At 35.8% G+C, this 16,338-nt stretch overlaps 3 protein-coding genes across 5 annotated transcripts in view; 1 reads left to right on the top strand and 2 right to left on the bottom strand.

Annotated features, from left to right (window-relative positions):
• Window positions 1-731: 731 nt before the first annotated feature.
• Window positions 732-5,289, bottom strand: LOC129569949 (aromatic-L-amino-acid decarboxylase). 2 transcript variants are annotated; one of them, XM_055449227.1, is made up of 7 exons: window positions 5,065-5,289; window positions 3,571-3,656; window positions 2,730-2,922; window positions 2,537-2,578; window positions 2,168-2,417; window positions 1,877-2,025; window positions 732-1,804 (listed from the first exon to the last, which is right to left on the bottom strand). In XM_055449227.1, the coding sequence occupies exons 2-7, from the start codon at window positions 3,648-3,650 to the stop codon at window positions 1,079-1,081; spliced, it is 1,440 nt and encodes a 479-aa protein (XP_055305202.1). In that variant the 5' UTR covers window positions 3,651-3,656; window positions 5,065-5,289; the 3' UTR covers window positions 732-1,078. The 2 variants fall into 2 exon arrangements, with proteins under 2 accessions (XP_055305202.1, XP_055305201.1); XM_055449226.1 differs by lacking the exon at window positions 5,065-5,289 and adding an exon at window positions 3,852-4,295.
• A 2,499-nt stretch (window positions 5,290-7,788) lies between these two features.
• On the bottom strand, window positions 7,789-14,227 carry LOC129569952 (clavesin-2-like). 2 transcript variants are annotated; one of them, XM_055449229.1, is made up of 3 exons: window positions 13,747-14,227; window positions 9,273-10,114; window positions 7,789-9,125 (listed from the first exon to the last, which is right to left on the bottom strand). In XM_055449229.1, the coding sequence occupies exons 2-3, from the start codon at window positions 9,876-9,878 to the stop codon at window positions 8,799-8,801; spliced, it is 933 nt and encodes a 310-aa protein (XP_055305204.1). In that variant the 5' UTR covers window positions 9,879-10,114; window positions 13,747-14,227; the 3' UTR covers window positions 7,789-8,798. The 2 variants fall into 2 exon arrangements, with proteins under 2 accessions (XP_055305204.1, XP_055305206.1); XM_055449231.1 differs by having other exon boundaries at window positions 13,952-14,227.
• A 487-nt stretch (window positions 14,228-14,714) lies between these two features.
• Window positions 14,715-16,338, top strand: part of LOC129569948 (protein argonaute-2-like) — a gene marked incomplete in the record, with an annotated part of 5,274 nt that continues 3,650 nt past the window's right edge. Inside the window, 1 exon segment of the mRNA XM_055449225.1 lies at window positions 14,715-14,973. Coding sequence (XP_055305200.1) covers window positions 14,958-14,973 — 16 coding nt within the window.

Here is a 16,338-nt window from a genome sequence, read left to right as displayed (position 1 = left end):
TTTTGGGCAAAAATTGACAATTGACTCACCGATATTTATCCCTGGTATAAAAAAAAAATTACAAAAATTCGATATGACTGGAAATTTTCCATATTTATGGCACCAATAAGAACAGAAATAAAGTTTAACATCAATTTACAATAAGTAATAATTGCTGGAAATTTTGGTATTTGACCAAAAAAATTTATCTTTGGGATAAATTTATCCCGAGGAACATAAATTGACTGAAAGCAGAGCGTGTTATGAGCTGATGTCAGCAGCACTAACTAACTTTAGTTGCCGATATCAGCTGCTGACGAGTATGCGTTGCGTTGATTTAACGCATTTGCAGTACAAAATTCATATCTCTCTCAGGTTTCCAAGTCAAATTTCATATTCTCTTCATGCAAATTTGACACGCTCACACTGAAAGTGTCGCCGAAATACATTCCTTTTGCACATGAACTTTTTCATTAGACGAACTTCGTTATTTTTACTTTATACTTTCGTATAATTCTGACCGATTCAGTTGTTGATTCTGCATTTATAAAAAACCTTTACACACAATCGACAAAAAGAGACCAGTATCTAATCATCCACCAAGACGTGATCCATCAACCGACGATAACAGTCTCTCCATTCATGGACTTTTTTTTATCAAGAGATGGTACGTCTATGGATGAGCTCTTAATCATCCATAATAATTCGAGCGTGATGTTCGCGTGTGCTCAGTTATCAAGAATATTTAAAAATTATTGTTGCTTTAGCGTAAATTTTTATTGAATCGCTTGAACTTAACATTTCGAATAAATATTAACATTTTACACCAACAATACAATATTTTTAAGCATTTCTCATAACAATGACAACTGTGTTCCAAAATGAATAAAACTTTTTGCTTAGAATAAGTTAAACTTTTTGTGAAATTAAATATCTAAGAGCTAAGTAATAACATTGAACTAAATTACTCGTATTTACAACGTGACAACGAATATTTCTAGTGGATTGGTCCCAATTTTGTGTTAACGTTTGGATACAACATCAATAACACTGCTATTTAGCTTCATGAAATCTGGTTTCAATACTGTCTCATTTTCGATTAGTTTTTGTTTTGAGCAGCAAATTCTTCGTCAGCAGCTGCGCCGACTTCGGCCCATGAATACTCCATGTCCTCTGAAACTGTGAATCGTGAGCAAACGGCCATTCGCAAAAAGTAAACGTCATTGATTTTCGATGGAACCAAGTGAATTTTACCACGGCCATTGATGCGTTTCAACAGGGCTTCGTTCAATTCGTTTGATCCCTTCAAACGGAAGCATACCAAGCCCATTTGAACCTTTCCGAAGATTTCGAATCGATCGTCTTTGCGACAAAGAGCCTCAAATTGCTTGGCAAACGCACAGTGTCGACGAATGTGGGCCTGAAGATTTTCCACGCCATACAATCGCAACACAAACCACAATTTCAGCGCACGGAATCGACGGCCAAGTGGAATTTGCCAATGGCGATAATCAGGAGCCGAACCTTGTTGATCATGTTTCAAGTACAATGGATCAACATTGAATGCATTCACAACCCAGTTTGGATCTTTCAACCACATCGCACTGCAATCGAAATTGACAAGCATCCATTTGTGCGGGTTGAAGTTGAATGAATCGGCATTTTCAATTCCATTCAAAAGGGGACGATATTCGGGGCAAATGAAAGCGGAACCAGCGTAGGCAGCATCCACATGTACCCAAATGTCGAAATTCTTTCCAATCAAACCGACCTCATCCAAACGATCAAAAGCACACGAATTGGTTGTACCAAGAGTTGCAACGATCTAGAAAAAAAGAAAATTGGGCTTTGGAACAGCTTTTTGGCTTAAAATTCATTCAAATGAGTATTCACTTACATAAAATGGGATGAGACCTTTGTCGAGATCCTCTCGGATATACTTTTCAAGAGTCTCGCCTCGAAGCTGGTTATTTTCATCCGCTGGAACTGAACGCAATTTTACACCACCAAGCAAACCTGCGCGCTCAACACTTGAATGAGCTTGGGCTTTTGTTGAAAAACGAAAATTCACAATTCATTAATGATAATAAGCGATAAATTTCTGCTAAATAATAAAGCCCCAATTACTATCCTATAAGTGTTTGATAACTACTGGCTGTTTTTTTTAAAACTTAAAGTCAAGACTTACCCGAACAATAGCCAACAAGTTTCGGAACAATAACGGAATCCTCCCAATCTGGATGTTCTTCTTTGACTTTCTTCATCATTTTTGCCTTAGCTCCAAGCAATGCAACCAAAGTGGCCTCGCTGGCGGTGCCTTGAATCACGCCGCCACCTTTACCACCGGAGCAAGCCAAAAATTCAGCCGGCAACTCAAGCATTTTACCCAACCAGTCAAGCATTACGACCTCAAGTTCAGTGCACGCCGGACTTGCGATCTAAATCACAGATAGCACAACGAAACCGGTGAGTAACATAATAAAAATGAAATAATAACCGACTACAAATTAGCGGCTTGGTTGAAAAATAAAATAAGAAACACTGCAAAACCACATACCCAAGTGAATCCAATGCACGCTATTGCACCGCTGAGCATATCCTACATTTTCAATAAAGACACAATTAATGCAACATTTAAACTAAAAATAATGCACTGATCGAAATGAAACATTAAAAATGAAGTGTTGATGAATGGCGGAAATTGAATGTAGAAAAACAATATAAAAGAGAAAAATTAAAACGAAAATTACCGCAACAATGGCCGGATAACTGTTGGCAGTGGGGAAATATGCATGGAATCGTGGACTGTGCCAGTGCGTTATACCTGGCATTATAACGCGTTCAATGTCACTCATCACATCTTGCCAGCTTTCGGGCTTAATTGGAGCAGAATCCGGAATGAGCGGTGCAAGGTAGCCAGGCTCAACCTTTGGCAATACACGCCTACATTTGTACAATAAACGAACGGAAAAAGGTGAATTTCATGGCTTTTATTCAACTTTGAAATGAATATTGAACATTTTGATGTAATTTGAATTAAGACTTTTAGCTTTCTAGGTCAAGTTCAAACTGCTTGTTGTAAGTGGCAAGGTGCTTTGACAGCTTTTAGGCACTTCAACCCGAGTGTTTGCTGTTATCATTCGTCAGTTCAAATTTAAACCAATAACTGCCATGTACGCAATTAGCTGAGAACATTTTTTCTGCGCCAAATGGCATCAATCACCTTGTATGTAAGATTCGGCTCAATGACACCAAGTACAAGAAGCCAAAAAAAATCAGAGTTAATGAATTGAAAGGTAAAACAGCAGATATATGAATTCTCACTACACATGCAAGGAACATTTTTTGAATCATGAGTAATTCTCAAGTTTGTTGTAATGTTTTGAACTTCGTGACAATATAAAAAGAGCTCGCGTAAAGTAGATACAATCGGATTAAATTCACAATTAATGTGTCTGCTTTGTTTAGCTGCTATAAAATCGCCTTCGTTTATTATTATTTATTGGCCACAAATTAGTTTGACATTCTACTTGAAACCACATTTTCTTACTCATTCGATTGTTTAGAATATTTTCACACTGACAATTTTACCTTTCACGTATGTTCTCAAGATAATTGGCGATGTAGTCGACCATCTCTTTGGCAAAATCCTTGAATTCTGGAACCTCCATGTCAATCTATCAAAGTAAAAATCACGAAAATTAACAAAAGTGTTTTGAATTATTTCGAGGAAACTTCATGATAAATTTCATGTTGATTGCGAGAGTAGTTTTAGTATCCCCCATAAGTATTGCATCTATTCCAAATCAATTGAAATGCGAAATTTGAGGAATAATCTTGTTAGTCGGGCTGTCCGACTCGGGCATACTTACTGATTCGTTAAACTTTGCCATTTTCAATGAATGCTTGCAAAATGATGTTAGTAAATAAATGTTATTAGTGAATTTTAAAATGGAATGTGATATAAATCATATGGACACACATATATTACGAAATATAACAAGAATGCTACTGATTTCAGTTTTTTTCTTATTTCTAAGTAAAACGAAAGCTGTGGAAAACTTCATTATGCTATGGCATGTGATAGCCCATTAAAACAGTTTTTGTTTATTCACGAAATTTACTTTGATCAAAATGTTGAAAACTATTGTTTGTACGCAACATATATTTAAATTTATAACAGCATCAATATTTTATTGAATTTTCTGCTATCCACGAATTTTCGACACTTGAAGTCAATTTTTTCTAGTCAGAAATCTGATCTACAGAACTTTTTCAACATTATCAAGAGAGTTACAAATATGAAATGTTATTATTGTCAGTCAAATTTCTGTGATTTATTTAACAAAATTATGATATAAAAACACTTTGACATTCAAAGCGATGAACTCGTAAACTAATAATTCACTAACACTTTATGTCAGAACTTGATTTGAGCACAACTAACAATCTTGCCTGTTTACATTTTAACGCTTTCTCCTTATCATGACTCTGTTTTTTTTTTTTATAAAAAGAAATGCAATCAATTTTAATTCACGTATATAAACTTATATACACATGCTATGCTCTGTTCAATGAATAGAGATTGAGCCAACTTATTGAAATTGCATGATAACCGCGTACCCAACGATAATTTGTTCTGCTATTTTTTGCCAATTAAATCGTTGTGTTAGCAGATTTAATCAAATGAACGAAGCTCAAGATCTTTGAAATTCGCACAAAAACAATTTTCTACCTCACATAATTTGTAAGACAGTTTTTTTCATTTAGAATTTAGGTTTAAAAAAAATTTGAAGCTAGTAACTAAATTTGTTGAAAGTTTGAACAATTATGAATAAATATTTGTATAAAATGAAAGAGTATCCACAATACGTAGAAAAAAAATGATACTACAATGAACAGAATGAAATTGATTATGAATTGTTTCTTAATAGAATTAATCAAAACAGGTTTCCACTAAGAAAAAAAGTCCAATAAGTTGATGCAATAATTGATTTGAAAAATAATCACAGTTAATGCAATAAGGTTTCATGAGAAAAAGAATAACATGTGCAAAAATGGTGACATTTGCCCTCTTTAATCTACCTTTTCTGCTCAAAATCCCAAGTCCAAAAAAATCACAAGTGAATAAATCACAAAAGCACTGTTCAGTTGAAATCACCAAAAATCCTTGCAGAAATGTGGAGAATGTTGTTCACTGTCTGTCACGCCGAATCGATATACGTGCACAAGAGATCTCAACGCTTGCTGAAAAGCAACTGAACACCCGTTCTGACCATGACAGACTTTTAAAGCAGTGGTTTGTTGCAATCCGTGTGTAGTACGCATGCAATAGAAGGGGCCTGCCACTCCAAACCGATTCTAGCGTTCGAAATCGTTCAATTCACAATTTATTGCTACGACGCTCCAGCTCCTATCGAATGAATACATTGAAGATTCAATCGGCAAGCACACGGTGCAAATCACGAACTTGTTTTGAGCATCACATGAGAAAACCACAGCGAAATAAAACAAAATCGAATGCGATAAGATTCTTGTATCTGATACATATCATCAGTCTTTAAAAAAAGGCATTTTAGAAACAAATACACACTCTGATATCTCGTCAGACGCCATAAAGCTGCACCAATTCAAATGTCGTCACAATCGCTTTAAGTGGTGTGCTTTCGATGAGTACTTGCTTTTGACATCAAACACATTAGCATGGTCAGTGTCACATGCAGACAATACAATTGATAACCAAACACACGCATATTTGTTTTGTGTACGAATATTTTTTGTTCGACTTTAATATCATCCATTCAGTTTATGGAAATGAGGAGTATAAATGATGACGTAGTAACCGCATCTTCTCTTTGGTCTTTCTCCGACTTTTTATACACAAAAAGTGTCATAACGCCAACCGCTCACCTTAATGACGTTGATTGTTTACATTTGGGGAAATACATACGTTGGCGAGTGATGGGAATTTTGCTGCGAAATGTGTGAAACACGTTCAAAGTGAATCATTTCATTTAACGATGATTATATCGTTTACACGTTATTTGCCATCTAGAAATAGAAAGAACATCGCCCCCAGCGATTAAGTGAATCAAAGTGAATGAAAGGGAACCAAGTGATACCACTCTATTTAATAAGTGTTTTTCAATCGTCGCAAAACTTTATTCCCATTGAAGCACAATTCGAAAGCGCTCATTGTCTTGTGAAAATAGATTTTCTTTCATTGAGAAAAACTGAGGCACAAATTGCCTAGATTGGCGGAAATAAAAATTATCTTCAGAAGCGTCAAGGTATTATTTTTGTCACAGGAATAATTACTCTCGTGTTGAAGGGTTTGTGAGTTAATTAGTTTAATAACAGCCAAAAAGCGTCCCAAACCATTTAGTCAGTGAACAAAGTGCAGCAGCCGAGTCGATGAAAAATTAATTGAATTTGCGATCTATCAATGCGTACGTATCGAACGGACGCCAACAAGTATCTGTAACTAGGTATTGGATACATTTCAGCAAGTCTATATGTATTCTATTATATACCTTGTGTGTTCATATCGCCTGTTTCGCGCAATCAACAGTGTGTGCTCCACATTCACATGGTCTGTGTGTACATATGTATTCGACAAGTGGCTTTGTAACGTTTTATATTCAACAGATTGTTATTTATTTAATGATTTCTGTCTCTGTGTTCCGCTCCGTATGTACAGTGCTATTCCAAATGTAGCATCATTTGTGTGTGATTTCTTTTCCACTTCGTTTGCAAGAGAACGCAAGTGGATATTTATGTTCTTGTTGGCATTTTGCTAAGAAACGATAAATGACTCGAATGGAATTATATTCGTCGTCGTCCACTTTTTTGTGCCATTTCATCCTCTTACGAGTCATCGGGAGCGAATATATATGTATGGGAATTAAATCTCCGTAAAGTGCTTTGAAATCACGAAAATAGGGTGGAAAATGATTGTTAAATGCTGGTTCAACGCATAATGTGATGTGTGTTGTGTGCTCTTTTATCGGGATAGTGATTTTTCGTTTGCCAGTGGTGCCAGTCGCAACAATGAATGGAGGGGTCTCAATTGTGTTAAAGCGAACGAGCAACTAAGTGAGCGAGCGATTGACGGGCCGACTGTCTGAATGCATAACACAAAGACGAACAAGTACGGGCCATGAATTAAATGGAACATAAACGCTCAATTGAATTCAAGGTGAATCTTGTAACGTTTAAAAGAATAAGCTGCGCTGGAAGAACAACATTATTGTTGAACTAGAATTGAATTACCTCAAATTTTGCACGCAAACTACGCGGTTGTACTGCTACTTACATTTCATGTCTAGTTTCATGTCTAGTTTCATGTCTTTCACTCATTCTGTAGAATTTGGGTGAAGTATAAATGAATAAAACGCAACAATTTTTTTTTGTGCAATCGTTGGAATACAATGAAACTGTTTCTCTATACTATGATGATGATATTCTGTCTCTATTCTTGTTCTCCAATTTATCATATCCATTGAATTTGCCAGGAGATGCGTACGCAACAGTTGGCACGAATAAAGAAATTGGTTAAATTATGCATGAAACCGATTTCAACCCAGAAGAATTGACGGCACTCTTTTTCGGTTTCGCTTTTTCTTTGTTGGTTTACAGCAATTGTCAGCATAAAACGGTCGATGGGTTTGAATAAATTTTTAGAAGAAAGTTTGTGAACATGGTTCACATTCTGCGGTTCCGTTTCATGCTTATTGTTTCGTTCTCTTATAAACGTACTGAATCAGAAAAAGAATTTCACATTGAACTTCCAATGAAAGTAATCTTTAATGGAGGGTACAATGCACTTTTTATTTGCATTTTCTTCTTACTCTACGGCTCACATAATAAATAGATTGTGTTATTTGTTAATTTTATCTGAAATTCTTAAACTCTTAAATTCTCATTGCAAATTCGAGACAAAGGAGAACACTCATTTATTCTCATTATACCCGAAATACGCTAGACCTATCAAAATATTTGCAAATTATAAATAAAGATAATGCGAGTATTAATCCGTAACGACGTACAGAACCAACGTTTTCTTTATCATTTTCTGAACTTTCTCCTTTTCTGTCTCAAATTTATCAGAACCGATTTGTATGTTGTGATGAATGCGAAAAAAATCAACTTTTGAGAATCGATATAAGCTTATTCCTTTGTTTGAATTCGCTTCATTTTAATGAAGTCAAACGGAGATTAACATTTATTTGTCATGATTATCACATAGTTACGTAACGAACTGTATTATATGTGTATTCGAGAAAGTTGTTTTTGCTTGTGGAAATGTTCGTGTCTAATTAATTTTTTTTGTCACACTGTTAAATACTAGAACAAGCCAGCCTGAGATGAGCAACATTTGCTTCATGCAGTTTCAGAAGACAAGATTCTTAAAAATTAATTTGCTTAAATGTCATGTGCCTGTGAATAACAATCAACTCATTAGATTCGATGTGACGTCAAAATGTGTGCAAAACTCGCTTAAAAACTCTATGAAATCCGAAAAAATATTGTCTTTTGCCTTGAAAATAGATTTTAAATTCACTCTAAACTCGTTAACATTATTTAATTATAGTTTCAAACATCACTCAAAAATACTGAGCACATCAAACCAATTACTATCTATCCATACAAAACTTCTGAAAATATATTAAACTATACCAAAAATGATTGTAATACAAATTACTCGCATTAATCGACTCTTAAGTACAAAATGTCTATGCTTATATGTTGTTTGGAACTGGAAGAACTGGATGTTAGCTGAGATTGGAAATGAAAATCAGTGTAAATGAGCCCTGGATCTACTTCGATGTGCATGCTTTTGGTGTTTGCGTGTAATTTGTCGATTGCGTGAAACGATATCGCTGGACATCGGTTGGATTTTGACTTGATTCTAGTAGAATGTGGACCCAATCCAAGGGATTTACAGATTTCGTTTCACCGCCCAATTCCGTCGGAAGCACATCTTTGGTTATGGAATCGTGTAATGTTGATAAATTCGCTCCATGCATGAACAGATTCTCACGTGTTTCTTCCTGCAGGAAAGGCCGAATCACGGTGAGAGTCGCTTCCACATACCATGGTTGACCCACAAAGTGTACTTCTTTGAATTTGACCGGAAAACAGTCCTAAAAAATAAATGTAAAGTCGAAATAAATAAGACATTCAAAAACAAACAATTCAAATGAAATTTATAATATTTATCTACCGATAAGAGCTCATGGAACTTTTTTTTCCATGAATGTTTAAAGTTCTTTTCATACTGAGTCACTTACTTGTAGCCCTTCGATCATCATTTTGATGACTTTCAATTGTAAGCTGCCAGTTTGTTTATATGTGAAGTTTGTCCAATCGACAATCAGTACAAATCCGTTGGCTTGATTTTGAACATCTTCAAGAAGTTTTTCCATGGACAAAAGAAGCGCTCGAAATACGGTAATGAGCGAGTAGGTGAGTGGGTTCCAATTAGCGGCGAATAAAATCAATATTTTGCGTCCTTTTCGATCTCTTTGCGGAATAATGGTGGGAAATCCATCTCGTAATGCCAATTGTATGCCTTCATCCAAAGCCGAAATCTTGCTCAGAATATCGGCATTTCTCTGCTTGAAACCGTGATAATTGACCAGCAATTTGAAAGCATCAGCAATCACGAAATTTCGTGCAAATAAAAACCGTAGCAAAAATTCATCGTCATCGGTGCACGATTTATCTTTGAGAGCAAAGTCAATGCTCTCGCCAATTAATTGCTTGAGCTCGTTCAGTGCAAGACTTCGATCTTTCGGATCGTTAACATTGTATTCGAACGTTTTGTTATTGTATAAAAATTTATCACAATGCAGTTTGTCACGTGTGTAAAATTTATATTCGAAAAATTCGGACATGATGCTGATTTTGTTTGTTTGTGCTTGGTTGCGTTGTGTGGTTTTTCCAGCTGTGCGTAGGCTTGGCGATTCACTCAATTGGAAACTGGTTTATTCACCCCCAGTATTTGTTTGTCGTCTTCGCCACAACGCTCGATTAAGTTTTTTCTTCTTCAATTTTTTTCTGGATCCAAGAATAACTTTCGCAGAATGTATATCGTCTTCGTTTACTCCATTAGGCCTCTTGAATCATTCACCTGGAAAAGAGAGTCATAAAAATGCTATAGTTATTATTTCTGCGTATACTTATTTCAAATATCGAAAATATTGTAAATTCTATGGTATTTTGTGGAGGATGTGTAGTTTTATAGAGTGTCGCTGGTAATGCATGTACTCGATGACATTTCAAGCACTTAATGACGTTGATGAATAAAACGCCTTTATATCGATTTGTTCAATGCTTATATTACATTGATGCGGTGAATATTGACGACGGCGGCGGCAGCTAATTAACAAATCCATTCGATGCGTTTTCAGTCAACTGCGAGATTGTCATCCGATCTATTTTTAACGGTTCTCGCAAATAATTCAATTAGCTCCTATTATTCGGGAACGTTTACGTCTGTTGAATCAACACCATTTCTTCTATCATTTGTTTCCAACAATATTGGAACAATTTCAATAACAATACACTCTTTTTTACATCAAAATTCCACGTTTGTTATTCTCGATGAGCTGAACAGAGTATGAGATCACATGCGATTGAAATAAATACAGATGATTGAATCTGTTATCATTACGAGTGTACCATTCGTCGAATTGAAGTGTGCTCAAATGAATTTGGCCGACAAGAATTCGAGCAGGTAGCACACGAAAAGAAGGTGATCGTTAAGCGAATGCTTAACCGAGGTTTGTCGGTTGGATTTTTTTCCATCTACCGTACGCAATAATTACCAGTTTGAATGTGTTTGTGTGTTGGATCGTAGCAGTGATCATGCATGCGTATTAAATTCTGTGCTTCTTTTTTCTTCGTCTTTCAGCGTGTAGAGAATAGAAAATCATCAGTTAAGCGAGGGTCGGACTGTCAAATCACTTACATCATTCCGGTAGTCTCAATCCAAATGCTATCCCATTCGCTTAATTAACCGTGCAGGTAAAAAGAAACTTTTTGTTTTGGCTTGTTGCGAAGCACCAAAGCAATTTATGAAAATGAAACATTTTCATCGAAAATTGTCGTTGTCGATTCGTCTTGAGATGTTATGTGTAAATTCAATTCTTTCCACTTTGGTTGTGCTGCGTTGTTGTCAGCACGCGTACCCAACAAAATGATTCGTCAGTCTATTTTCCCATCGCACAAATCGAAACCGGAAAAGAAAATCGCGATTTGTTTAGAGAGATTTCGAACTGAATGTGTGTGTGTGTGTGTGTGTGTACTATTGCTTGTGGTTTGTTCATTTGACGATCCATTCGCGGCTCGGAATGAGCGATAACTATCCGATGTTGTTGACAGAGAGTGTCGAACAACAAAATGCTGAACAATAATTGCGGTAACTTTAATACATACTCAACTTCCATATTGGATTCGTCGAATCGGCTATAACAATCCACTATTATTTTCCATATATTGCGCCAATAGATTCATCAATTTGAATACAATGTGGCATAGCTGCTATTTTTCCTCCACTGATTATCATTTGACGGCCCATTTATAGAACATTTGCTGGGCGCGATTCCGAAGAATTACAGTCTTTCTTGTTGTTCTTCTACAATGCGAACGGTTTCTTTGTTTTCATTCTTGTTTTGTGGTCAAGCCGTCAAGGCTTTCCTGTATAATTCTGTATTGATTCATTGAGTTGTTCATTTCATAAGATCATTCTAATAAAAAAACACATTTTCAACAACGATATAAAACAAGTATATGAAACGCTGCTTTTCAATCTCTACGTTCACTGGAAACCTTCAAACCATACATTTGGAATTAATACTGAAAATGAAATTCGTCGCCACCGTTTCGCAAGAAAACCGCACCAGTTTTCATTTCAATTTCAAAATGCGACGAAATAATAACAGTATGTTTCACTTTTGTGTGAGAAAATTGTGTACGATGTATGTACATCGTACATGACAATGAGAGAGAAAACTCATCGAAATTACCATTTAATCAACGTGTGCGAGCACACAATGTGACCCAATTTTTATTTGGAAAACAATGCTCGAGTCAAACATCATGATGAATACGGAAAGTAACATTTGATGGTTCGAATGACGAAAGTGGTCAAAGTAAGAAAGAGAGAATTTTCGCCCGCCCGAACGTACGAAATACACATTAGCCGACGAAATGATCTGAGAAAATCGCCTTGGCATGAGTTGCATAAGCAGCGTAATCAATTGATTTCCGTGGTCTTAAATTTACTTTGTGCCATTGTACCATATATTCACGAAACACAATGTGTCTACCGTGAAAAATGTTCGCTTGAACGCCTGAAATCGAATTTAGCTTACAGCAAATGGTTTTCCCTCAATGCACACACAATACAACGGATTTCCAAGATCGTTCGATTGCACAACACATCACCGCCGTTGCCATTCAAACAGCAATTACCACAGTCGGAAGAGATTCAGAACAATTAATGTCGAGAAATGCTCGGATTCTCGCCCAGTATACATCAGGAAATAATAAAATAAGAGCACAAGACGTTTTCGTTCCATATGACTTCACATCGACTGGAACGTTTGTGCTATGCGTTACAATTACGAAGAACTTTTGAAATGCACACAAGCCAGTCAATCAACGAAATAATAGCAGAAAAAACCAATGTTGATTCAGTGTCAGAAAGTGAGGAAAAATACGAAACAAAAAAAAACTCGCGAAGTTTATTTTTTGCCATTATTTATGCCGTAATAAGTTCAGAAGAGAGAGAGAGAATAAAAACTGAAACACCAAATTAATGGCATAATTATGACCTGGAAACGGAATTGGAATGGGAGCGAGTGCTATACCTTTTTCATTCGCTCAGTATTCATCTGCGAATTCAATCACTATCAATTCAAAATGTCTTAAGTTTAATTTTTGTTTGCCTTTAAGAACGATTTTCGGCAAATTTGTAGCAAATCAGTTTATTTATAGACCTTTAAAATCACAAAAACAACAAAACGCAATTAGGCAGCTGCTAGAAACACAATGGCAATCATAATTATGATCAGCCTGCCTGCAATTTTCGACATTAAAAAAACGCACACTCAATCGTACGACTTATGTATCATTTCGAAAGACATTTTGTATGATTAACTTTTAAAAAAATCTGCTTTGGATAAATTCCGAAACCTTTTCTGCGTGTCGTTTAGTGCATTATTAAGCATCTTGATTGTGGCTAAACATGAATTCGATGTGATTTAATTGTAATGCCAACACGTAGCCGGTTGAATGGTTACTGTTAATAATTTCAAACTGTAGCTCCGAGTTTGCACTTTGAAGCATTAAAATGGATTGTCTGCTTGTTTTCATTGCACAAAATGGAAAAACAATGTAAGAATATATACATCAAGACAACCAGATAAATAATAAGTTAATTTGGATATAATTTTATGGAACATATGTTGTTTTTTCTTCTGTAAACCTTCAAAAGGTATTCGATCGAACGAACTCACTATGATGGCAATGAGATTGTCATTTTAAAAACAATTTTAACCAATTTTTTGTTAATCTAAATTCGTATGGGATCGTTCGAATGGAGATTTAGCCACACTTTGAATTGTAAGTTTTTGAAGGTCGTCGCTAGAATTTTTTCGCTGCTTCATTTTACGTCATTTTTTTTTGTATTCGTCTCTATATGTTCACAATGTGAACTTCACATCACACAAAATTGCTAAATAGCGATGCGAGACTCACCCAAACATGAATTCAACCAGTATGAAACAGCAACAATATCACTGGATTTAACACGATAGCAAATCGATATAAAGCAAAAATGTGAAATAAATTCGCGAAATATGTAACAGGTTGATTGGAGATAATGTGACTATTTTTTCCCCTGTTATTTTATTGTAATCGATATTATGATGACGAACGCATTTGGATGGAAAATACAACTTACTTAACCGATTCAATGCATTGTCGCATTGCAACTGATTGCTCTCCCAGAAAACACTAAACTCACAAATTGAAGTCTCTCGGCAGCGAGCCAGTTCAAAACATACATACACACACATAACAGTCGAAGAATATGGAAGAGGTAATGAGAAATGAAAAAAAATCATATATGAATTGAGTGTTGTTGTTGTATTTGTGCTCTATGTTTCCATACACGCGAGTATATCCAAACGTGGATACGTTGTTTTGGCATTCCATCTCTCAGCAAGTCGCTATGGTGCCGAGTGTTTCCAAGCTGTTATTGTGTTTGTGTTGAATGTGAATCAACAAATGTTCACAATGAAAGCGGTCGACTTCAGGTAAATAATAATATTTTGGTATTCAACGGACGAGTTTCGATTGATTTTCATTCCAATTAGAATTGACCGCTAGTCAGTTTCGGTTTCATTCAAAAATTGAATATTTCAAAGTGGATACACAATTCTAGAATCTCAACCAATCCATGGAATTAAAGGAAAATAGTTGATGTTCGCAAATTTTCCCTTCTGTACAACGGCAAGCGAATTGATCGCAAACTAAAAATGTAATAGTCTTTTCTGTGTCACAATGGAACAGTACGCAGCCAAGAGAGGCCTCTCTTTGTTTATTGCGTTGTTGAAACACAATGTTCGATGGTTTCAACCGTCTGGCACTGTGTTGACATTAATGAATTCCTTTTTGCACACATTTTCAGAAACAACATTTGAAACTATAGAAACATCGTCGTACACTTGATGTGTTGAATATATCGAACACTTCGTTAGCTGCAAATGTCAATTGCAGCAAATGTCAAGTTCTTCACTGCAATCGCGAATACCAAAGTGAACGGACTTCTACACAGATCATATTTATTGTGAAATTATTTTTCGGAAAAAACGTGAAAAACCGAGTAAACGAGTATTTGAGGCGAGAAATTTTGACAATTTTCCAAATCACAAAAGTAGTGAAAACACTAATATATCAAAATCACCATGGGTGGAAAGAAATGTAAGTAGACATTAAAATTCCATCACAATCAAAATATTTTTATTTTTTCCAACCAAGACGGCCATTTTTTTTCTTCAATGTTATCATTCTTCAATATTTTTCGTTGAAATTTTATGAAATTTTCAAATATTTCTGGAACTTTGAATCAACAAATGTCGAATCAATATTAGTAAGGGACTTGATAAATAATGTTTATTCAGGTTGTCAGCCGAAATGCGAAGTTGAAAAAATTATGATGAAATTCATGTAGCAAATGAAGCTGTGAGAATGAAAATGGCAATACAGGAATAAACATTCTGAAGCGCATCAAGAAAAAAAAAATCGCAAAAATGAATCATGAGTTCTGAATATGCAAAAGTGAAGCATGAATTTACATGGGCAGCATAGGAGGTTCATGGTTCACTTTTGCGTATTCAGAACTCATGATTCTTTTTTGCGATTTTTTTTTTTCTTGATGCGCTTCAGAATGTTTATTCCTGTATTGCCATTTTCATTCTCACAGCCTCAAATAGGAAATAGCACACAATCCGGTATAAATGTGCATACAGATACCAAACTTAGTGGCACCAGACATTTATGATACACAGTGTGTGTATAACACACAGAATTGATGTTTGAAATTTGATACCTACAAAATTGATTGGGACTAATTATTTTCTGCTGACTCGATGAAAAATAAAGCAACTGATAACTTCTGATTTTCCCTCTCAATTCTCTGTTGGATTATATTTGGTTGACTTGATTTTCGATTGTATGCTTCTTAGAACAAATTGAGACCGCAACTAGCGACTGCAAACAGCCATAGCAGTAGCAAAAATACATTACCCATTTCCTTTAAATTTATATTCTGTGTTAGCATGCACTACTACTACTAGTTTGGTTATTATTACCTTATCGAAGTAACCTTAACACAATTTTTCTATGAAGCAAGAGAATTTCATGTTTTTATTATATAATGGATGAAGCGAAACAAAATAGAACGATGTAGTAATCATTTCTGTATTATTATTTTTTGCATGTGTTGTTCATACGAATGACTCATTTTTTGATATCTTTCCACGGATTTACAGACCCCAAAAAAGATAAAACTTCTTCGGAAGGATCGGCTTCGACACAACAGTCGTCAACAAGCTCATCGAGCGCTGGACCACCACCACAAAGACAAGGCCCGTCTATTCGCCAGCAACTTCAACAGATGGCAGTGTCTGGACAGCAAACTCAACCGCAAAGTCGTCCACAGCAGCCACAAGGTGGCCAACAGCAACAACAACGCCCTCAGCAGCAACAACCTCAGAGCCGGCCACAGCAGCCACAAGGTGGCCAACAGCAACAACAACGCTCTCAGCAGCAACAACCTCAGAGCCG

This window comes from Sitodiplosis mosellana, unplaced genomic scaffold (assembly GCF_009176505.1).
Source record: "Sitodiplosis mosellana isolate CC-2019 unplaced genomic scaffold, AAFC_SMos_1.0 Smas_scaffold_47, whole genome shotgun sequence".
NCBI lineage: Eukaryota > Metazoa > Arthropoda > Insecta > Diptera > Cecidomyiidae > Sitodiplosis > Sitodiplosis mosellana.
This window is presented reverse-complemented; position numbering and strand designations above follow the sequence as displayed.